Below are 24,701 nucleotides of genomic sequence, written 5' to 3'. Positions count from 1 at the left end.
TGTTAGAAAAATTTCATACAATTCTCTTCTTCTACTTCGCGCATCACGATCCATTGGATGCTTATGCACACAGTAAAAAATATTGTGTATCTGTGTTAAAAACGACCCGTGTTAAATTTTTTGTGTTGATTATTTTGTGTCAAATCAATACAATTCTGCGTGTTACTATGAAATTTTTAATCGATCTACTATTCAACACTTTAAAAGTGTTACCTAGTACAAAAATCGATATGATAAACAGTTATTGTTACTTTAAACCAACACAAAAAAAGTGTTGATGCGACAGTTGAATTGTGTTAAAAAAATGTCTTTCTTCTATTCACGCGGGAAGCGCCATTAAGCATCAGTTTTGCTTGGTTTGTTGTTATTTTTGTGACATTGATTTTATTTATTTTCAATTAGACATAAAAAAATAAAGTTTGACAAAGTTCATGATTCGTATAGTTTAAAAAAAAATATATTTAAAAAGTTGCATCTGTGGCTTTTTTACTTTTCTACGTGTGCACATTTTTATTTTTTTTTCGTAAGTGATTTGTTGATAAAAAAATTCAAAAATTGTTAACTGTCTGCTAACTTTAGGATCATGTTTACCATCACAAAATAGTTCAATGTTAAACAATAATTGTTGACACTTTTGATAAACTAAAAACAATTCATGGTACAAAAATAAAATGTAAAAGTTAACATTTTTTTGTGTCGCCATTAACATTTAAAAAGTGTTGAAGTTACTTCTCATATTACTCGAATTGTGTGTTGAAATTTTAACACAAATTTTGTGTTGAAATTCAACACAAACAGTGTGTTGAAAAATAAAAAAATATTGTGAGGACTGTTTCTACACTGTAAATAATCACCGGGGTAAGTCCAAGCGGTGTAGGTGTTAAAATTAGCGGTGTTAAATTTACCCCTAAAAGCGGTGTGAAAATAACGCCGCCGCCGGTGTAAATTAAATAAATATTCTGTACCGGTGTTAAAAAAAATTCTCCGGTGTTAAAGTAACGCCGCCGCCGGTGTAGATATTCTTTACTGGTGTGAAAATATTTTACTTTGTGAATATTTTTACTTACTCGTACACCATACTTGTTAATAAATGATATTTTTTATTAATTTTCATAATGAACTGACATTTTTTGTGTTTTATAATCTTAAAGTTAATACTCCAAGCGGACACAGTTTACCCCGCTTTTACACCGATATTACTCCGCTTTTACACCGGTATTTTTAACACCGGTGTATTAATCCTCCTACACCGGTGTAATTTCATTTTTACACCGGGCGGAGTTAAAACGAGTCCATTTTTAACACCGCTCTTTTTACAGTGTAACATACAGATTGTGTTGATTTTAACACAATATTTTTACTGTGCAGCCACAATAATTTTTTTCGGTGTAAATATCAGCGTTAAATAAAAATAAATAAATTTTTGTAACAAACAAGCGTTCAATTTTATTTTTCATTAGTATACATTCTATTTTTTTTTTATTTTATTTTTTTTTTATCATTATATGTATATTTATTTATATATCTTAGTATACGAGCTTGTATCAATTAATTAAATATTATTATGGGGGTTGGGGATGATGTGTAAAGATTTTTTGAAACTTTTCCACAATTGTCTTACTTTCTTAAATTCATTCTTACTTTTATATTTTTATTTATTTTATTACATAAATAACAATACAATGTAATTTTTTTTAAAACGGGGAAGAAGACATAAAGGATATGTATTTTATTTACAAAATAAAAATAAAATAATATATAAATCAGGCGCAATTTAAAAATTTAAATGACCTACTCGTGACTTTTTATCATTTTTCAAAAACGATCGTCATATATATTTACTTTTTCATATATTCAAAATGTATATTATCTAAATTTCATTATAACACTTTTACGTTCATCCAGGGATTTTATATATATATAGATGTATTATTAATAATTAATTATAATTATCTCGTACGAATCTTAATAGTTACATTTCTTCATGTTTTATTATTTCTTTTACTTGAATTATTTTTTTGGTACATACGAAATTAACTCATTTGATGTTTATGTACATAACTACATACATTATATAATTATTACAGGGATTATTTATTTAATACATACTATTTTTAGTTTGTTTGTTTGCTTGATAAAATGTATAAAATTCTAATTAAATCCGCCATTTTTTTGGCTTTTACTTTTTTTTATAATCAATAAATTTTAATGATTACGGAGAAGTAGACAATAATTAATAATTAATCTAAAAATTTAATATTAGTCTTTCATGTTTTTTTTTTTTTTTTTTTTTTAATTCGTAAATGCAACTTCTCAGTAATCATCAAAGTATAAAAAAAAAAAACTATAATTACAATTATAAAATAAATGAAAAAAAAAAGTCAGCTTACGTTATCGTGTGGTTGTTAGAGAGCTGGTCATACTTTTGTCTCGTAAATAAAAAATGTAAGAAAAGAAATAATTAAAGTAGAGTACAGTAGATAAATGATGAATTATTAAATAATAAATATAAATAAAAATAATTATTATCTATTTAATTAAGTGGCTTTGAATACTATAGCCAGGAGCGATGATGAGATGATGGCTGAAGAGCGTAGAAGGAATGTAGGTACTGTTGATAAGCTGCTGGATCAACACTTAGATTGGGAGCGTGAGGATTAACGTAAGGCGAAACTGGAGGTCCGTAGGCTGCGGATCTTTGGGTAGTGTGTAAAAACGGGTGGGGAGGATAATTTCTCGGTTGGTTATTCAATTTGTTGGCCTGCTGAGTCGACTCGTTTATCGTCGTCGGGGGCTGGGGTTGTTGTTGCTGCTGCTGTTGCTGTTGCTGTTGCCGTAGCATACTGTAGTAACTGGGATTTCGGAACTCATCGAGGAAAGCAAAAGCAGCGGCTGCTGCTGAGGCGTCTTTGTCGTAGAAAGGCGAACTATTGGCAGCACTGACGGGTGTGGTAAAGTTGAAAGCGCTTCCAGGGGGCACGGGAGTGTTTTTTAATCCCACTATGTCCGCTGGGTTGGCTGGATACTGCGGGAATCCAGGAATCGTTGATGACTGATCGGGTAAACCGGTAGGTGGTGGTTGCTGTTGCTGTTGAGCAGCTGCAGCAGCAGCAGCAGCAGCGGCGGCAGCTGCCGCAGCTTTCTTGCGACCTTTCTTGGGCTTGGGAGCTGGTGCGGCGACTGGAGCGGGTTCACGTCGTGGCGCTGGAACAGACGATGTCATTCCTTTTGTGCCTTGCATACTCTGAAGCAGATTTAAATCATACTCCGATGCACCGGGAGTTCGAGCGTAGACAAGAGAATCTTTGCTCGATGGCCTGGGTATCGATAGTAATTGCTGTTGATCTTTGGGACTTCGGCCTACTAAACCTAAACTTAATCTTGCGTATGCTGGATTGCTGGCCACTGAGTCAGCCAAAGTAACATAACTGGTACCGTCGTATTGCCCGGATACGATTGATGATTCAGAAGTTGACAGGGGTATCATTTGATCGTATCCGTATTGCTCTTGTCCCGATCTTGACTCTTGTGGAATACAATTCCTCGATGTGTCACCAGAGGGTTCGTTGTACATACGCTTCTTTACAGGAGGTAGTGTTGAAGCGACACTGGTCGGTGGTGCGCCGGGTTTGGTACTCGTGTCGTAGTAATGAGAACTTGAATATACTGATCGACATGCCGCGTTGGGCATCGGGTAAGGCGCCGATTGAAAACCACCAGTCGACTGATAAATCGTATCGTGACCGGGTAGATTCTGTTGGAATGCTAGCAGCTGTTGGTCCTGACGTTGCTGACTGTATTTAAGAGTTTCTGTGTTATCGTAAACTCGTTCCTGTGGCTGTTGTTGCTGTTGAGATTCTTGAGGAGTGCTTATCCTTGTGGTAGATCTCTGAGAATCTGTAGCAGTCGGTGGACAAGTTACTCTCTCATTAAGTGGAAAATTGTTTGAATAAAGTTGGGAAAATTGATTCGTCTGATGATACACTTGATGGTTGCTGTTTAATCCAAGTGGCGAGTCTGATTGAAGCTTATCTTCAGGTTTAAAATATTCAGAAGCTCGTCTGTCGGGTTCAGAAATACCTGAGGCTGGAACACCAGTCGTCGGTGCGTAAGATATATGATTTGATTTTATTCCCTGTGGATAAGAAGGTGGTGCAGCTGTTGATTGATATTCTTCGGTGGTAGTTTTTTCAGGCTGTACGTAAATTTGCGTCGGAGCTGTTTGTCTAGGTGATTGCTGAGGATAATTTGTCGGCTGTCTCAAAGCCGGTTGTAAGCACGGCGAGACTTGTGATGAAGGCTGGGAGTAATTTCTCGGCGGCTGTGGCGAAGGTTGACTCGAATATGTTGGTCCAGGAGTCGTTGACGGCTGCTGTGGTGACAACTGCGAGTAATTTGGTGGTGCCTGAGGTGACGGTTGAGAGTAATTTGGTGGTGCCTGTGGTGACGGTTGAGAGTAATTTGGAGGCGCCTGCGGCGATGGCTGAGAGTAATTCGGAGGCGCCTGCGGCGATGGCTGAGAATAATTCGGAGGCGCCTGCGGCGATGGTTGGGAATAATTTGGAGGCGCCTGCGGCGACGGTTGAGAGTAATTTGGCTGCGCTTGTGGTGATGGCTGCGAGTAATTCGGCGGCGCCTGTGGCGATGGCTGAGAGTAATTTGGTGGAGTTTGTGGGGATGGTTGGGAATAACTTGGAGGTGTTTGGGGTGATGGTTGAGAATAATTCAGACTTTGAGGTGACGGCTGCGAGTAAGCAGGCGGTGGTTGGGGCGAATGTTGAGTGTACGACTTTGGAGGTTGTGGTGATGGCTGGGAAAAATTAAGAGACTGCGGTGATGGTTGAGAGTAATTGGCTATTGGTTGAGGTGATGTCTGTGAATAACTAGGAGGTGGTTGTGCAGCCGATTGGTTGAATTGAGGTGACGGTTGAGAGTAAGACGCCGGAGGCTGCGGAGAGACCTGCGAGTAACTAGGTGGTGGTTTCGGTGATGGTTGAGAGTACGAAGAGTTCGATTGTTGAGAAGGAGAAGGTTGTGAATAATTTGCCGGCGGTTGAGGTGATGTTTGATGTGAGTACGGAGAGTGTTGCTGCTGTTGTTGGGGTGACGGTTGTGAGTAACTCGGTGGAGTTGGTTGTTGTGGTGATGGCTGTGAATAATTAGCAGCAGGCTGCTGAGGTGATGCTTGAGAGTAATTTGGCGTTGGTGGCTGTTGAGGTGAATGTTGAGAATAATTTGGGGGTGTAGGTTGAGGTGAATTCTGATAAACTGGTACCGATTGAGGTGACGGTTGAGGATAAACTGGTGATGGTTTTGGACTATTTGATAATTGCTGCTGGTAAGCGTCACCTTGAGGTGAATTTTGGGGATAGAAATTGTAATTTTCATTTGGATTTTCATTACTCGCAGGTTTCTGATAAGCTTGATGTGATGCTTGAGGATACAGGGGACTTTGATCGTAAGCTGCTGAAGATGGATACGCAGGTGACAGTGGATGGTTCTGTGGTGACGGTGTAGGAGGTAACTGTGCACTGTATCTCGGTGGTGTTGTGTAGTAAGGACTGTTGTAAGGACTGCTACCAGTTGACAGAGCATCTTGATAAAATCCAGCACGAACTGGTTGTTCAATTCCTGGCGTAGTTATTGCCGATTGCGTCTGCGGTGATCTTACACTCAGTCCCGGTGGTGATTCTTGTGAAAAACTAGACACCGATTCACTGACACTGCTGCCACCGGCACTGTGCCTTCGTTGTCGATGTGGCAAAGTAACTTCAGGCGTCTCTTCTTTCTTTACCGCAACTTCTTCAACCTCTTCCTCTTTTTTCTTTGACTTTGGCGCACCGAAAGCCTTAAACCAAGCGCTCAAATTCGGAGTCGCTGATTTAGGTTTTTGTGGTTCTTCAGATTCTTTTGTGTCATTTGTCGCTTCGACCTGAGTCTTTGGAGTAACGGCTTCCTGCATAGATTCTTTAGACTTATCTTCCTTTAATGCCGTCGTGGAATTCAGTAATGCCGGACGATCTTCATCCTCGTCTTCATTAGACAAATGAGCACTCGGCGAAGACACCAGAGACTTGCAAATCAGCTGAATAGAATCGGCGTTCTTTAGAACTGAACCTAAGCTCAATTTTGGTCCATCAGAGCTTTCACGGTTAGACTTATTGGCGTCTGAGTTTGATTGTTTGGTCGTAACATCAGAACCACTACTGCTATTACCAATAGGTTTCTTTAATAAAAGATTACCCTTACTCTTGCCCGGTTGCAGTCGATCGATTGTTCTTTGGACTTTTTTTGGTTTTGGCGGGCCGTGCGGGCCAAAAAGCTTCATTGTAGCTGGGCGTTTTCGTATTACATCAGGAACTTTGGGAGCCGGAACTGGAGCCGGACCAACACGCGGTGGCTCGCTAGTTGATGGCTGTAAAACAGGAGATTCGCTCTTCGAATTAAATTCCTCAATCGGTGGCGCATCGTCCAGCCATTTATTTATATCATTTAAAGTCTGCGCTGTGGCTTGATTTAAAGCTTGAATCGCCGGGCTCTCAACCCTCGATCCTTTTGATTTAGTCATCTTACCACTACTTTTAACATCAACCTGTTGATTTTTCTCCTCCTTCTTATTATCTTTACCAACTTTCTTAACTTTTGTTCGCTTAATATTGACCTTATCACCGTCGTGAAAGGTATTACCATTAGAAGGCACATTTTTCTTGTGGAATCCATCCAAATTACAAGTCTTTGAATTTTTCTTGAGCTTTTCTCGCTCGAGTTTCAATTTCTCCTCACGTCTACTGCGCTCACTTATTCGATCCTTCAAACTGTCCAACGACTCGAGATCTTTGTCGCTCAGTGAAGAATCAAATTTAACTGACGGTACTTCTGGAGTTTCCTTTTTTCGATCTTTTCCACAATCATTATTGACTTTACCGTTTTTCGTTCGTTCATCATTTTTCTTCTTAGATTTCTTATCTTTAACTCGCGTAGGACTTTTCGCCTCGTACTTATCGTCCGATCGCCTCATTCGCTGATCAATTTTATCTTTATTACTATTACTACTGCTACTATTGTTACTTTTTTTCTTTTCCAGTGTAGCCTGCTTACCATTTTCCTCGATATCCGAATACCTGTCGTCCTCAGACTCAATTTGTTTTTTCTGTTTACCTTTTTTTACTTTATCGTTATGCTGTACGGCGCTCCCACTTTTTTCATTACTTTTTTTTTCAATTCTCTTACTTTTACTTTTGACATTTTCCAAAGGTTCATGATGTTCTTCAAAATTATCTTTCTTCTTACCACGATTCTCCTTATGATCTTTTGAATTTTTAATTGACAAATCTTTCTGTCCTTTTTTATTACCCGCAGTTGGACTATTTTTTTTCGTATCTTCCTTCACTTCTTTAAACTCTTTATCATCTTTGGCGGACAAACGTTTACTTTTCGGTAATAATTTACTATCCTCATATTTTTTTCTTTTTGATTTTATCACAGTATTTTCCAATATTGCACCTTCATCATCATCATCATCTTGATCATCTTCAGTTTCCGCCCGTTCTTTCATACTCTTTGATCGTTTTTTTGCTCTCTTGTCTCTCGAACTTTTAGCATCGAGAACTTGCTCTTCTTCGCCAGCATCATCCTCATCCTCATCAAAAAATTCATCATCACCCTCATCGTCATCATTATGATTTTTACCTTTCCTCGTTTTTTTATCCGTCTTGTTTGATTTAGATTTTTTATTTGATTTTTTATATCGTTTTCGCGAGTTCGCGATTGCCGCAGCTGACGTATTAGTACGCAAAGGATACGCGGAAGCAGACACAGCAGTCGGAGATTTTGGAGCCGGACACTCATCGCTTGAGGGTTCAGACTCCAGATATCGTTCAATCGCGCACTCAAATGCTTCTTTTAAATTAACCGCCATTTCCGTATACTCATTCTCCGAGCCATTGTATTGTCGGCAATTTTCTACAATTAAACTAAAGTCCCGTTTAAATTGATAAACAGTTTTGTACGATCCACTCTCGAGTTTTTCCTCCATTGTTTTAAGGTCCATGGGTTTCCGTACAACGCTGTAATATCGAGGCGCATACTCCTCATCAACAGGATCAGTAAACGGCCAGGCGTCGTCATGATCTTTAATACTCTCGAGTACTTTGTACATACCCACACGTCTTTCTTCCTCCTCAATTCCAAATGTATAAGGATAACCAGGGGCAACATAACTGCTCACTCCATGTCTACCTACACCTTTTTTATTGGCCACCTTGTCAGCTTCATCGCCCGTATGAATTACAATCTGTCCAACAGCAGAAGCCAATGAATTATTTGTCTGACGTCCTTTTTTTTGCGGCGGCGGTGGTGGTGGTGGTGAAACTAATGGCGGCGGAGCTTCATCTTCACTGTCACCGCCCTTAGAACTCTGCCCGCTCTTTTTCGTACTCTTTCCGACCTTTGTTTTTATTTTAGCGCGTACCATTATTGTTTCTTCTAATTGTTTAACCGGTTCTGGACTGTGAAGTACACGTGAGTTGTTACGTTCAAGCAGACGACGGCGCTGCTGCTTTTCCTTGAGCTCAAAAAGCTTTGGTATCTCGGGAAGAAAATCCTCAGCAAGTGTGTGATAGAGCTTGCGTTCAGTGTCGTATTCCTACAGAAATTATATGACTTTGTTAGTACAATTATTTCTTCGTGATAAATTAATAACAACAATAAGAACAACAACAAAATCCGTAATATGCTAAAATTTGATGGACTTTCTCACCGAGTTTCGAAACTTGTCAACGAGTCTCGTCCAATCCTGTTGAGTGAAGCAGATAACTTGCCAGACAGTGTCACGTGTTTTAACACCGATATTTATATCTAAATAATCATCAACTTCCTTCTCCTTTTCTTCTTCTTCCACCAGGTTCTCCTCCTGCGATCTGCACTGTCGTCGTTTACGTTTACGATCACGCGGTCGACCCCTTTGACGCTGCGTAATTGTATCACCGACCTCTGTGTTTTCAATATAATCCTCTCTGTAAAGTCGGGTCCCGTAGAAATACCAATAAGCGGAATTCTTACGGTCATGTCCCAAGGGTTCTACTCTCAGACTGTCAGAGTCCAAGTTGCTTAGCGCACACTCCTTAAATAATTATTAAATTATTCAATTTAATAATCATTAATACCAAAATATTATTTATTTAAGTGACCTACCACGTCCTCGGCGTCAAGCCTAAAGTCGCAGAGGGCGCGTAATATTTCAACTTTTTGTCGTAATGGTAAAAGTTCAAAATCTACATCTGTGTTAAATGGATTTTCGCAGTTGTATTCCTTTAAAATTAAAATAATTATTATTAATACTAATTAACATTTAATTTAATGACAATAATTATATATATTACCTGGCATTTCTTGCGAAAAAGCCGACGTAAAAACATCTGATAGTTAAATGTTGAGATATCATTGCGAGTATCGTTGGGCAAGCAGCCCTCGAGCAGTCTGACAATTAATTCTTGCACTAGACGTCCTTCAGCACCACCGTCCGTCAGCAGAGCTTCCTCTAGATCCTACAATTAATTTAACATTTAAATCATCAGTACTGCAAAGTAACAATAAAACTTAAAGATACGGATTAAACAGCGACACAGCGTAAGTCGATTCGCACAAGCTGGATTTACTTTATAAGCAAGGGTTGGGCACTGCTCTATGTGGGTTTATGCATTAATATATATATATATTTTTTTGTTTCATTGGCTACTGGAGCGAGTTAGCATTGGTTTAGATACCTCGATATCAAAGTCCAGGAGATTGAAGGCAGCCCTAAATAATGAGCAGAAGTGTGCTATACTCGGGACCTCCCACCACGATTGTATGTCTAGAAGAATTCAAGTTGGACCATTGATAATAAATATTTAATCCCTCCTCAGTAGCCCTCCCTTCTAATAATACAAATATATATAACAAATATATCTTTCCACTCTCTTAACAAAAACAAACAAATTAAAGATACAAATTACCGCATACGTAACCAAACCAGATAAGTTTCAATACATATATATGTGTATACATATGTATTTATATACATTTACAATTTAAAATAAATAATATCCAACAATAAAAACAAAAGACTATCAGGCTGAAAAAATTTTATGATGATAATAATAATAATTATGACAATTAAAATTATATAAAGTAGCCAAGTAATTACCTAGTATTCCAATGAAAGTGGGAAACATAACCACCCGTCCTATGGCGGGCAACTAGATCAGCACTCAATAAAAATCCTCTTTTTACTCAGCAGTACTTTCTATATAAAATCCACCAAGCAGACAAGTCCCAGCTTCAACAAATAGTCTGTCGCTCAATGTAACGTCGCAGTGTGATGCAAATAATAATCAATCAATTATGACAATTATCCTCCAATTTGTTGCAAATTTCCAGTACAATTGATTGCCAGTTGAGGATGTTGGATACCCAGCTGCTGCGATGCTTCGACATCGCCCTGGACACCAGGTGTGTCTCCAACCTCATTCACTCACTCTCGTATAATAAAACTCTGCAAGTAATTATCGGTAAAACTTGATAATGAGAGTAATTGCACATCACATCACCGCGACAAAAAAACCTTTACTCATATAATAATATACTTTTTTTTTATATTTATAATATATTCTTGTTCACTTGCTGGCGCGATCACTCAAGACGTTTTTTTTTTTACTCACAATGGTGGGTTTGTGTATACAGGATGCGCGCGTCTACACCATTATAGTCGAATAAAGACTCACGAGTCAAAACAATCACCACCAGACAATAAATATATTCACCGAGGACAAATTACCGAGGCCTAAAAAACTATAATATTATCATATACCTGATTATTACTCTAGTTTTTATTTACCAGGTTGATGGTCTATTAAAAGTATACCCACTCGGCACTTGCTCTTGACTTGATCGATGCTACTGCTTCACTTGGTATCAACTTTTACAATTACAGCAAACTCCTAGTGACTGGATAGGTGCTGGCTGGTGGGTGCTGACTAGTCTAGTCTTCTCAATACCTAGTATAGAGTTTTGTAATTTCGAAATATATAAATCGACTAAATTTACAGAGGATTGAGTAATTTATCGATACGCCGCTTGTAAAACTCGCGGGAACTCCTCTCGTACCCTCTCTTTGTCAAGTGTCTTGTCGACAAATTAGTATAATCTATAGCTTACTTTGTCACACACGCATACGCACACGTTTTTACATACTTGTAATTATATATATATATATATTATTATTATTATTATTATGGATGTATACGCAAAAAACTCCTGGCACTTTTGATTGGTTAGTAAAGCTCACACTTGAGTCGAGAGCTTGAGCGCACTAGAGCTAGAGATACTGCTGGTGAAAAGGTGCTCAGACTTACTTTGGACTCCTTCCTGGACTCTACCTCTGCTCTGCTCTGTGAATAATAAACTGGCTGTAGAGTAGGGTGCGGATGTTAGCAGCTTTAAATTTTAATAATGCGCGCTCTGTTGGCGCGCTTTTGAAATTTTTTCAATTTGATTTTTACCGCTGCTGCCATCTGTACTACAAATTATAAATGTGAATGAAGCAGACATCAGACAAATTCAAAATTATAAATAAATAGAGTAAATAACTAATAAAATTGAATTGTAAAAAAATGCGCTTATTAATTTCAAAATTTTCCAAATGCGCAATTTTTTAAAATTAAATTTTACTTATTATTTACTGTATATATTAATTATTTTACATTTGTCTGATGTCTGCTAAATTCACACTCATTACAAATTAATTATCACGGAAAAAAATAAATGGCGACGAAGAATTAGCAGTGCTGCAAGATCATGGGATATTTTTACCCCTTCCCGATGACCGTGAAGTTAGCCGACACCTGCCATTTTAAAAATGAAAAAGCTTAGAACTTTAGAAAAAAAAAATTTTCAAATTTAAAAGAAAATGCTCGTGTAGATTTTTCAATTTTCTAGACGAGTATTTTTATAAAAAGATCAAAAAATAAATACTCGAGGTACAATTTTAAATTAAATTTTAAGATTACTTATTTTGTATTCAAAAGGATTTACAAACCTCATTACTTTTTGATTTTTATATATAATTTTTCAAAATCTAGACGAGTATTTTTTTTATGTTTCACTTTTCCAATTTTTTAATCTGGAAATTAACCGTTTTCAAATAAAATGTCTTGTAATTTAAAAGAAAACAAAAATTTTGAAATTTCGAAAAAATACTCGTGTAGAGTTTTCAATTTTCTAAACGAGTATTTTTTTTAAACAATCAAAAATACTCGAATTGTTATTTTAAATAAAAATTCATAAATTTATAATTAATCGAAAGCTAATTTGTTTTCAAAATTTACAGTCGGAGGCGCCCGTATTTATGACTACGAGAGTGTACTTACGACAGAATTAAAAAGCTTTGACGCTGTTTACAAATTTTGAAATTTCAAATAATATTTTATATATATATATATATATATATATATATATATATATATATATATATATATATATATATATATATATATATTAGGGTGATTCATTTCCGCAGAAGTTTTTTTTTTTTTGTGCTCAAGCAAAATCTCAAATCTCTGGGTCTATATTTTCTATGGGATTTCCAGAGAATTTAACTTGCGATAATTCTATTTTTTTTTAAAACTCCGAGTGCTGGGTCTATATTTTCTATGAGATTTTTAATTCTATTTTTTTTACAACTCCGAGTGCTGGGTCTATATTTTCTATGGGATTTCTATGGGATTTCTCTGGGATTTCCAGAGAATTTAACTTGCGATAATTCTATTTTTTTTAAAACTCCGAGTGCTAGGTCTATGTTTTCTATGGGATTTCTATGGGATTTCTCTGGAATTTCCAGAGAATTTAACTTGCGATAATTCTATTTTTTTTTCGACTCCGAGTGCTGGGTCTATATTTTCTATGGGATTTCTATGGGATTTCTCCGGGATTTCCAGAGAATTAAACTTGCAATAATTCTATTTTTTTTTCAACTCCGAGTGCTGGGTCTATATTTTCTATGGGATTTCTATGGGATGTCTCTGGGATTTCCAGAGAATTTAACTTGCGATAATTCTATTTTTTTTAAAACTCCGAGTGCTAGGTCTATGTTTGCTATGAGATTTCTCTGGAATTTCCAGAGAATTTAACTTGCGATAATTCTATTTTTTTTAAAACTCCGAGTGCTGGGTCTATATTTTCTATGGGATTTCTCTGGGATTTCCAGAGAATTAAACTTGCGATAATTCTATTTTTTTTAAAACTCCGAGTGCTAGGTCTATATTTTCTATGGGATTTCTCTGGAATTTCCAGAGAATTTAACTTGCGATAATTCTATTTTTTTTTCAACTCCGAGTGCTAGGTCTATATTTTCTATGGGATTTCTATGGGATTTCTCTGGAATTTCCAGAGAATTTAACTTGCGATAATTCTATTTTTTTTTCAACTCCGAGTGCTGGGTCTATATTTTCTATGGGATTTCTATGGGATGTCTCTGGGATTTCCAGAGAATTTAACTTGCGATAATTCTATTTTTTTTAAAACTCCGAGTGCTAGGTCTATGTTTGCTATGGGATTTCTCTGGAATTTCCAGAGAATTTAACTTGCGATAATTCTATTTTTTTTTTCAACTCCGAGTGCTGGGTCTATGTTTGCTATGGGATTTCTCTGGAATTTCCAGAGAATTTAACTTGCGATAATTCTACTTTTTTTAAAACTCCGAGTGCTAGGTCTATGTTTGCTATGGGATTTCTCTGGAATTTCCAGAGAATTTAACTTGCGATAATTCTATTTTTTTTTTCAACTCCGAGTGCTGGGTCTATATTTTCTATGGGATTTCTCTGGGATTTCCAGAGAATTTAACTTGCGATAATTCTATTTTTTTTTTCAACTCCGAGTGCTGGGTCTATATTTTCTATGGGATTTCTCTGGGATTTCCAGAGAATTAAACTTGCGATAATTCTATTTTTTTTAAAACTCCGAGTGCTAGGTCTATATTTTCTATGGGATTTCTCTGGAATTTCCAGAGAATTTAACTTGCGATAATTCTATTTTTTTTTCAACTCCGAGTGCTAGGTCTATATTTTCTATGGGATTTCTATGGGATTCCTCTGGAATTTCCAGAGAATTTAACTTGCGATAATTCTATTTTTTTTTCAACTCCGAGTGCTGGGTCTATATTTTCTATGGGATTTCTATGGGATGTCTCTGGGATTTCCAGAGAATTTAACTTGCGATAATTCTATTTTTTTTAAAACTCCGAGTGCTAGGTCTATGTTTGCTATGGGATTTCTCTGGAATTTCCAGAGAATTTAACTTGCGATAATTCTATTTTTTTTTTCAACTCCGAGTGCTGGGTCTATATTTTCTATGGGATTTCTCTGGGATTTCCAGAGAATTTAACTTGCGATAATTCTATTTTTTTTTTCAACTCCGAGTGCTGGGTCTATATTTTCTATGGGATTTCTCTGGGATTTCCAGAGAATTAAACTTGCGATAATTCTATTTTTTTTAAAACTCCGAGTGCTAGGTCTATATTTTCTATGGGATTTCTCTGGAATTTCCAGAGAATTTAACTTGCGATAATTCTATTTTTTTTTCAACTCCGAGTGCTAGGTCTATATTTTCTATGGGATTTCTATGGGATTTCTCTGGAATTTCCAGAGAATTTAACTTGCGATAATTCTATTTTTTTTTCAACTCCGAGTGCTGGGTCTATATTTTCTATGGGATTTCTATGGGATGTCTCTGGGATTTCCAGAGAATTTAACTTGCGATAATTCTATTTTTTTTAAAACTCCGAGTGCTAGGTCTATGTTTGCTATGGGATTTCTCTGGAATTTCCAGAGAATTTAACTTGCGATAATTCTATTTTTTTTTCGACTCCGAGTGCTGGGTCTATATTTTCTATGGGATTTCTATGGGATTTCTCCGGGATTTCCAGAGAATTAAACTTGCAATAATTCTATTTCTTTTTCAACTCCGAGTGCTGGGTCTATATTTTCTATGGGATTTCTATGGGATGTCTCTGGAATTTCCAGAGAATTTAACTTGCGATAATTCTATTTTTTTTTCAACTCCGAGTGCTGGGTCTATATTTTCTATGGGATTTCTATGGGATGTCTCTGGGATTTCCAGAGAATTTAACTTGCGATAATTCTATTTTTTTTTCAACTCCGAGTGCTGGGTCTATGTTTGCTATGGGATTTCTCTGGGATTTCCAGAGAATTTAACTTGCGATAATTCTATTTTTTTTAAAACTCCGAGTGCTGGGTCTATGTTTGCTATGGGATTTCTCTGGGATTTCCAGAGAATTTAACTTGCGATAATTCTATTTTTTTTAAAACTCCGAGTGCTAGGTCTATGTTTGCTATGGGATTTCTCTGGAATTTCCAGAGAATTTAACTTGCGATAATTCTATTTTTTTTTTCAACTCCGAGTGCTGGGTCTATATTTTCTATGGGATTTCTCTGGGATTTCCAGAGAATTAAACTTGCGATAATTCTATTTTTTTTTAAAACTCCGAGTGCTAGGTCTATATTTTCTATGGGATTTCTATGGGATTTCTCTGGAATTTCCAGAGAATTTAACTTGCGATAATTCTATTTTTTTTTCAACTCCGAGTGCTAGGTCTATGTTTGCTATGGGATTTCTCTGGAATTTCCAGAGAATTTAACTTGCGATAATTCTATTTTTTTTTCAACTCCGAGTGCTGGGTCTATATTTTCTATGGGATTTCTATGGGATGTCTCTGGGATTTCCAGAGAATTTAACTTGCGATAATTCTATTTTTTTTTCAACTCCGAGTGCTGGGGTATGTTTGCTATGGGATTTCTCTGGGATTTCCAGAGAATTTAACTTGCGATAATTCTATTTTTTTTAAAACTCCGAGTGCTGGGTCTATATTTTCTATGGGATTTCTCTGGGATTTCCAGAGAATTAAACTTGCGATAATTCTATTTTTTTTAAAACTCCGAGTGCTAGGTCTATATTTTCTATGGGATTTCTCTGGAATTTCCAGAGAATTTAACTTGCGATAATTCTATTTTTTTTTCAACTCCGAGTGCTAGGTCTATATTTTCTATGGGATTTCTATGGGATTTCTCTGGAATTTCCAGAGAATTTAACTTGCGATAATTCTATTTTTTTTTCAACTCCGAGTGCTGGGTCTATATTTTCTATGGGATTTCTATGGGATGTCTCTGGGATTTCCAGAGAATTTAACTTGCGATAATTCTATTTTTTTTAAAACTCCGAGTGCTAGGTCTATGTTTGCTATGGGATTTCTCTGGAATTTCCAGAGAATTTAACTTGCGATAATTCTATTTTTTTTTTCAACTCCGAGTGCTGGGTCTATGTTTGCTATGGGATTTCTCTGGAATTTCCAGAGAATTTAACTTGCGATAATTCTACTTTTTTTAAAACTCCGAGTGCTAGGTCTATGTTTGCTATGGGATTTCTCTGGAATTTCCAGAGAATTTAACTTGCGATAATTCTATTTTTTTTTTCAACTCCGAGTGCTGGGTCTATATTTTCTATGGGATTTCTCTGGGATTTCCAGAGAATTAAACTTGCGATAATTCTATTTTTTTTAAAACTCCGAGTGCTAGGTCTATATTTTCTATGGGATTTCTCTGGAATTTCCAGAGAATTTAACTTGCGATAATTCTATTTTTTTTTCAACTCCGAGTGCTAGGTCTATATTTTCTATGGGATTTCTATGGGATTTCTCTGGAATTTCCAGAGAATTTAACTTGCGATAATTCTATTTTTTTTTCAACTCCGAGTGCTGGGTCTATATTTTCTATGGGATTTCTATGGGATGTCTCTGGGATTTCCAGAGAATTTAACTTGCGATAATTCTATTTTTTTTAAAACTCCGAGTGCTAGGTCTATGTTTGCTATGGGATTTCTCTGGAATTTCCAGAGAATTTAACTTGCGATAATTCTATTTTTTTTTCAACTCCGAGTGCTGGGTCTATATTTTCTATGGGATTTCTATGGGATGTCTCTGGGATTTCCAGAGAATTTAACTTGCGATAATTCTATTTTTTTTTCAACTCCGAGTGCTGGGTCTATGTTTGCTATGGGATTTCTCTGGGATTTCCAGAGAATTTAACTTGCGATAATTCTATTTTTTTTAAAACTCCGAGTGCTGGGTCTATGTTTGCTATGGGATTTCTCTGGGATTTCCAGAGAATTTAACTTGCGATAATTCTATTTTTTTTAAAACTCCGAGTGCTAGGTCTATGTTTGCTATGGGATTTCTCTGGAATTTCCAGAGAATTTAACTTGCGATAATTCTATTTTTTTTTTCAACTCCGAGTGCTGGGTCTATATTTTCTATGGGATTTCTCTGGGATTTCCAGAGAATTAAACTTGCGATAATTCTATTTTTTTTTAAAACTCCGAGTGCTAGGTCTATATTTTCTATGGGATTTCTATGGGATTTCTCTGGAATTTCCAGAGAATTTAACTTGCGATAATTCTATTTTTTTTTCAACTCCGAGTGCTAGGTCTATGTTTGCTATGGGATTTCTCTGGAATTTCCAGAGAATTTAACTTGCGATAATTCTATTTTTTTTAAAACTCCGAGTGCTGGGTCTATATTTTCTATGGGATTTCTATGGGATTTCTATGGGATTTCTCTGGGATTTCCAGAGAATTTAACTTGCGATAATTCTATTTTTTTTTTCAACTCCGAGTGCTGGGTCTATATTTTCTATGGGATTTCTATGGGATTTCTATGGGATTTCTCTGGGATTTCCAGAGAATTTAACTTGCGATAATTCTATTTTTTTTTTCAACTCCGAGTGCTAGGTCTATGTTTGCTATGGGATGTCTCTGGGATTTCCAGAGAATTTAACTTGCGATAATTCTATTTTTTTTAAAACTCCGAGTGCTGGGTCTATATTTTCTATGGGATTTCTATGGGATTTCTATGGGATGTCTCTGGGATTTCCAGAGAATTTAACTTGCGATAATTCTATTTTTTTTAAAACTCCGAGTGCTGGGTCTATATTTTCTATGGGATTTCTCTGGGATTTCCAGAGAATTTAACTTGCGATAATTCTATTTTTTTTTCAACTCCGAGTGCTAGGTCTATGTTTGCTATGGGATGTCTCTGGGATTTCCAGAGAATTTAACTTGCGATAATTCTATTTTTTTTAAAACTCCGAGTGCTGGGTCTATATTTTCTATGGGATTTCTCTGGGATTTCCAGAGAATTAAACTTGCGATAATTCTATTTTTTTTAAAACTCCGAGTGCTAGGTCTATATTTTCTATGGGATTTCTCTGGAATTTTCAGAGAATTTAACTTGCGATAATTCTATTTTTTTTTCAACTCCGAGTGCTAGGTCTATATTTTCTATGGGATTTCTATGGGATTTCTCTGGAATTTCCAGAGAATTTAACTTGCGATAATTCTATTTTTTTTTCAACTCCGAGTGCTGGGTCTATATTTTCTATGGGATTTCTATGGGATGTCTCTGGGATTTCCAGAGAATTTAACTTGCGATAATTCTATTTTTTTTAAAACTCCGAGTGCTAGGTCTATGTTTGCTATGGGATTTCTCTGGAATTTCCAGAGAATTTAACTTGCGATAATTCTATTTTTTTTTTCAACTCCGAGTGCTGGGTCTATGTTTGCTATGGGATTTCTCTGGAATTTCCAGAGAATTTAACTTGCGATAATTCTACTTTTTTTAAAACTCCGAGTGCTAGGTCTATGTTTGCTATGGGATTTCTCTGGAATTTCCAGAGAATTTAACTTGCGATAATTCTATTTTTTTTTTCAACTCCGAGTGCTGGGTCTATATTTTCTATGGGATTTCTCTGGGATTTCCAGAGAATTAAACTTGCGATAATTCTATTTTTTTTAAAACTCCGAGTGCTAGGTCTATATTTTCTATGGGATTTCTCTGGAATTTCCAGAGAATTTAACTTGCGATAATTCTATTTTTTTTTCAACTCCGAGTGCTAGGTCTATATTTTCTATGGGATTTCTATGGGATTTCTCTGGAATTTCCAGAGAATTTAACTTGCGATAATTCTATTTTTTTTTCAACTCCGAGTGCTGGGTCTATATTTTCTATGGGATTTCTATGGGATGTCTCTGGGATTTCCAGAGAATTTAACTTGCGATAATTCTATTTTTTTTAAAACTCCGAGTGCTAGGTCTATGTTTGCTATGGGATTTCTCTGGAATTTCCAGAGAATTTAACTTGCGATAATTCTATTTTTTTTTCGACTCCGAGTGCTGGGTCTATATTTTCTATGGGATTTCTATGGGATTTCTCCGGGATTTCCAGAGAATTAAACTTGCAATAATTCTATTTTTTTTTCAACTCCGAGTGCTGGGTCTATATTTTCTATGGGATTTCTATGGGATGTCTCTGGGATTTCCAGAGAATTTAACTTGCGATAATTCTATTTTTTTTAAAACTCCGAGTGCTAGGTCTATGTTTGCTATGGGATTTCTCTGGAATTTCCAGAGAATTTAACTTGCGATAATTCTATTTTTTTTTCAACTCCGAGTGCTGGGTCTATATTTTCTATGGGATTTCTATGGGATGTCTCTGGGATTTCCAGAGAATTTAACTTGCGATAATTCTATTTTTTTTTCAACTCCGAGTGCTGGGGTATGTTTGCTATGGGATTTCTCTGGGATTTCCAGAGAATTTAACTTGCGATAATTCTATTTTTTTTAAAACTCCGAGTGCTGGGTCTATATTTTCTATGGGATTTCTCTGGGATTTCCAGAGAATTAAACTTGCGATAATTCTATTTTTTTTAAAACTCCGAGTGCTAGGTCTATATTTTCTATGGGATTTCTCTGGAATTTCCAGAGAATTTAACTTGCGATAATTCTATTTTTTTTTCAACTCCGAGTGCTAGGTCTATATTTTCTATGGGATTTCTATGGGATTTCTCTGGAATTTCCAGAGAATTTAACTTGCGATAATTCTATTTTTTTTTCAACTCCGAGTGCTGGGTCTATATTTTCTATGGGATTTCTATGGGATGTCTCTGGGATTTCCAGAGAATTTAACTTGCGATAATTCTATTTTTTTTAAAACTCCGAGTGCTAGGTCTATGTTTGCTATGGGATTTCTCTGGAATTTCCAGAGAATTTAACTTGCGATAATTCTATTTTTTTTTTCAACTCCGAGTGCTGGGTCTATGTTTGCTATGGGATTTCTCTGGAATTTCCAGAGAATTTAACTTGCGATAATTCTACTTTTTTTAAAACTCCGAGTGCTAGGTCTATGTTTGCTATGGGATTTCTCTGGAATTTCCAGAGAATTTAACTTGCGATAATTCTATTTTTTTTTTCAACTCCGAGTGCTGGGTCTATATTTTCTATGGGATTTCTCTGGGATTTCCAGAGAATTTAACTTGCGATAATTCTATTTTTTTTTTCAACTCCGAGTGCTGGGTCTATATTTTCTATGGGATTTCTCTGGGATTTCCAGAGAATTAAACTTGCGATAATTCTATTTTTTTTAAAACTCCGAGTGCTAGGTCTATATTTTCTATGGGATTTCTCTGGAATTTCCAGAGAATTTAACTTGCGATAATTCTATTTTTTTTTCAACTCCGAGTGCTAGGTCTATATTTTCTATGGGATTTCTATGGGATTTCTCTGGAATTTCCAGAGAATTTAACTTGCGATAATTCTATTTTTTTTTCAACTCCGAGTGCTGGGTCTATATTTTCTATGGGATTTCTATGGGATGTCTCTGGGATTTCCAGAGAATTTAACTTGCGATAATTCTATTTTTTTTAAAACTCCGAGTGCTAGGTCTATGTTTGCTATGGGATTTCTCTGGAATTTCCAGAGAATTTAACTTGCGATAATTCTATTTTTTTTTTCAACTCCGAGTGCTGGGTCTATATTTTCTATGGGATTTCTCTGGGATTTCCAGAGAATTTAACTTGCGATAATTCTATTTTTTTTTTCAACTCCGAGTGCTGGGTCTATATTTTCTATGGGATTTCTCTGGGATTTCCAGAGAATTAAACTTTCGATAATTCTATTTTTTTTAAAACTCCGAGTGCTAGGTCTATATTTTCTATGGGATTTCTCTGGAATTTCCAGAGAATTTAACTTGCGATAATTCTATTTTTTTTTCAACTCCGAGTGCTAGGTCTATATTTTCTATGGGATTTCTATGGGATTTCTCTGGAATTTCCAGAGAATTTAACTTGCGATAATTCTATTTTTTTTTCAACTCCGAGTGCTGGGTCTATATTTTCTATGGGATTTCTATGGGATGTCTCTGGGATTTCCAGAGAATTTAACTTGCGATAATTCTATTTTTTTTAAAACTCCGAGTGCTAGGTCTATGTTTGCTATGGGATTTCTCTGGAATTTCCAGAGAATTTAACTTGCGATAATTCTATTTTTTTTTCGACTCCGAGTGCTGGGTCTATATTTTCTATGGGATTTCTATGGGATTTCTCCGGGATTTCCAGAGAATTAAACTTGCAATAATTCTATTTCTTTTTCAACTCCGAGTGCTGGGTCTATATTTTCTATGGGATTTCTATGGGATGTCTCTGGAATTTCCAGAGAATTTAACTTGCGATAATTCTATTTTTTTTTCAACTCCGAGTGCTGGGTCTATATTTTCTATGGGATTTCTATGGGATGTCTCTGGGATTTCCAGAGAATTTAACTTGCGATAATTCTATTTTTTTTTCAACTCCGAGTGCTGGGTCTATGTTTGCTATGGGATTTCTCTGGGATTTTCAGAGAATTTAACTTGCGATAATTCTATTTTTTTTAAAACTCCGAGTGCTGGGTCTATGTTTGCTATGGGATTTCTCTGGGATTTCCAGAGAATTTAACTTGCGATAATTCTATTTTTTTTAAAACTCCGAGTGCTAGGTCTATGTTTGCTATGGGATTTCTCTGGAATTTCCAGAGAATTTAACTTGCGATAATTCTATTTTTTTTTTCAACTCCGAGTGCTGGGTCTATATTTTCTATGGGATTTCTCTGGGATTTCCAGAGAATTAAACTTGCGATAATTCTATTTTTTTTTAAAACTCCGAGTGCTAGGTCTATATTTTCTATGGGATTTCTATGGGATTTCTCTGGAATTTCCAGAGAATTTAACTTGCGATAATTCTATTTTTTTTTCAACTCCGAGTGCTAGGTCTATGTTTGCTATGGGATTTCTCTGGAATTTCCAGAGAATTTAACTTGCGATAATTCTATTTTTTTTTCAACTCCGAGTGCTGGGTCTATATTTTCTATGGGATTTCTATGGGATGTCTCTGGGATTTCCAGAGAATTTAACTTGCGATAATTCTATTTTTTTTTCAACTCCGAGTGCTGGGGTATGTTTGCTATGGGATTTCTCTGGGATTTCCAGAGAATTTAACTTGCGATAATTCTATTTTTTTTAAAACTCCGAGTGCTGGGTCTATATTTTCTATGGGATTTATCTGGGATTTCCAGAGAATTAAACTTGCGATAATTCTATTTTTTTTAAAACTCCGAGTGCTAGGTCTATATTTTCTATGGGATTTCTCTGGAATTTCCAGAGAATTTAACTTGCGATAATTCTATTTTTTTTTCAACTCCGAGTGCTAGGTCTATATTTTCTATGGGATTTCTATGGGATTTCTCTGGAATTTCCAGAGAATTTAACTTGCGATAATTCTATTTTTTTTTCAACTCCGAGTGCTGGGTCTATATTTTCTATGGGATTTCTATGGGATGTCTCTGGGATTTCCAGAGAATTTAACTTGCGATAATTCTATTTTTTTTAAAACTCCGAGTGCTAGGTCTATGTTTGCTATGGGATTTCTCTGGAATTTCCAGAGAATTTAACTTGCGATAATTCTACTTTTTTTAAAACTCCGAGTGCTAGGTCTATGTTTGCTATGGGATTTCTCTGGAATTTCCAGAGAATTTAACTTGCGATAATTCTATTTTTTTTTTCAACTCCGAGTGCTGGGTCTATATTTTCTATGGGATTTCTCTGGGATTTCCAGAGAATTAAACTTGCGATAATTCTATTTTTTTTAAAACTCCGAGTGCTAGGTCTATATTTTCTATGGGATTTCTCTGGAATTTCCAGAGAATTTAACTTGCGATAATTCTATTTTTTTTTCAACTCCGAGTGCTAGGTCTATATTTTCTATGGGATTTCTATGGGATTTCTCTGGAATTTCCAGAGAATTTAACTTGCGATAATTCTATTTTTTTTTCAACTCCGAGTGCTGGGTCTATATTTTCTATGGGATTTCTATGGGATGTCTCTGGGATTTCCAGAGAATTTAACTTGCGATAATTCTATTTTTTTTTCAACTCCGAGTGCTGGGTCTATGTTTGCTATGGGATTTCTCTGGGATTTCCAGAGAATTTAACTTGCGATAATTCTATTTCTTTTAAAACTCCGAGTGCTGGGTCTATGTTTGCTATGGGATTTCTCTGGGATTTCCAGAGAATTTAACTTGCGATAATTCTATTTTTTTTAAAACTCCGAGTGCTAGGTCTATGTTTGCTATGGGATTTCTCTGGAATTTCCAGAGAATTTAACTTGCGATAATTCTATTTTTTTTTTCAACTCCGAGTGCTGGGTCTATATTTTCTATGGGATTTCTCTGGGATTTCCAGAGAATTAAACTTGCGATAATTCTATTTTTTTTTAAAACTCCGAGTGCTAGGTCTATATTTTCTATGGGATTTCTATGGGATTTCTCTGGAATTTCCAGAGAATTTAACTTGCGATAATTCTATTTTTTTTTCAACTCCGAGTGCTAGGTCTATGTTTGCTATGGGATTTCTCTGGAATTTCCAGAGAATTTAACTTGCGATAATTCTATTTTTTTTAAAACTCCGAGTGCTGGGTTTATATTTTCTATGGGATTTCTATGGGATTTCTATGGGATTTCTCTGGGATTTCCAGAGAATTTAACTTGCGATAATTCTATTTTTTTTTTCAACTCCGAGTGCTGGGTCTATATTTTCTATGGGATTTCTATGGGATTTCTATGGGATTTCTCTGGGATTTCCAGAGAATTTAACTTGCGATAATTCTATTTTTTTTTTCAACTCCGAGTGCTAGGTCTATGTTTGCTATGGGATGTCTCTGGGATTTCCAGAGAATTTAACTTGCGATAATTCTATTTTTTTTAAAACTCCGAGTGCTGGGTCTATATTTTCTATGGGATTTCTATGGGATTTCTATGGGATGTCTCTGGGATTTCCAGAGAATTTAACTTGCGATAATTCTATTTTTTTTAAAACTCCGAGTGCTGGGTCTATATTTTCTATGGGATTTCTCTGGGATTTCCAGAGAATTTAACTTGCGATAATTCTATTTTTTTTTCAACTCCGAGTGCTAGGTCTATGTTTGCTATGGGATGTCTCTGGGATTTCCAGAGAATTTAACTTGCGATAATTCTATTTTTTTTAAAACTCCGAGTGCTGGGTCTATATTTTCTATGGGATTTCTATGGGATTTCTATGGGATTTCTCTGGGATTTCCAGAGAATTTAACTTGCGATAATTCTATTTTTTTTTTCAACTCCGAGTGCTGGGTCTATATTTTCTATGGGATTTCTATGGGATTTCTCTGGAATTTCCAGAGAATTTAACTTGCGATAATTCTATTTTTTTTTCGACTCCGAGTGCTAGGTCTATGTTTGCTATGGGATTTCTCTGGA

At 35.9% G+C, this 24,701-nt stretch overlaps 1 protein-coding gene across 4 annotated transcripts; it reads right to left on the bottom strand.

Moving 5' to 3' along the window:
- Window positions 1-2,272: 2,272 nt before the first annotated feature.
- On the bottom strand, window positions 2,273-11,429 carry LOC130674039 (protein split ends-like). 4 transcript variants are annotated; one of them, XM_057479308.1, is made up of 7 exons: window positions 10,908-11,429; window positions 10,187-10,830; window positions 9,765-9,853; window positions 9,381-9,545; window positions 9,193-9,309; window positions 8,759-9,121; window positions 2,273-8,644 (listed from the first exon to the last, which is right to left on the bottom strand). In XM_057479308.1, exons 2-7 carry the CDS (start codon window positions 10,212-10,214, stop codon window positions 2,555-2,557), a joined length of 6,852 nt encoding a protein of 2,283 aa, XP_057335291.1. In that variant the 5' UTR covers window positions 10,215-10,830; window positions 10,908-11,429; the 3' UTR covers window positions 2,273-2,554. The 4 variants fall into 4 exon arrangements, with proteins under 4 accessions (XP_057335291.1, XP_057335292.1, XP_057335290.1 ...); XM_057479309.1 differs by having other exon boundaries at window positions 10,187-10,822; XM_057479307.1 differs by having other exon boundaries at window positions 10,187-11,429.
- Window positions 11,430-24,701: the final 13,272 nt, after the last annotated feature.

Source organism: Microplitis mediator, chromosome 8 (assembly GCF_029852145.1).
Source record: "Microplitis mediator isolate UGA2020A chromosome 8, iyMicMedi2.1, whole genome shotgun sequence".
NCBI lineage: Eukaryota > Metazoa > Arthropoda > Insecta > Hymenoptera > Braconidae > Microplitis > Microplitis mediator.
This window is presented reverse-complemented; position numbering and strand designations above follow the sequence as displayed.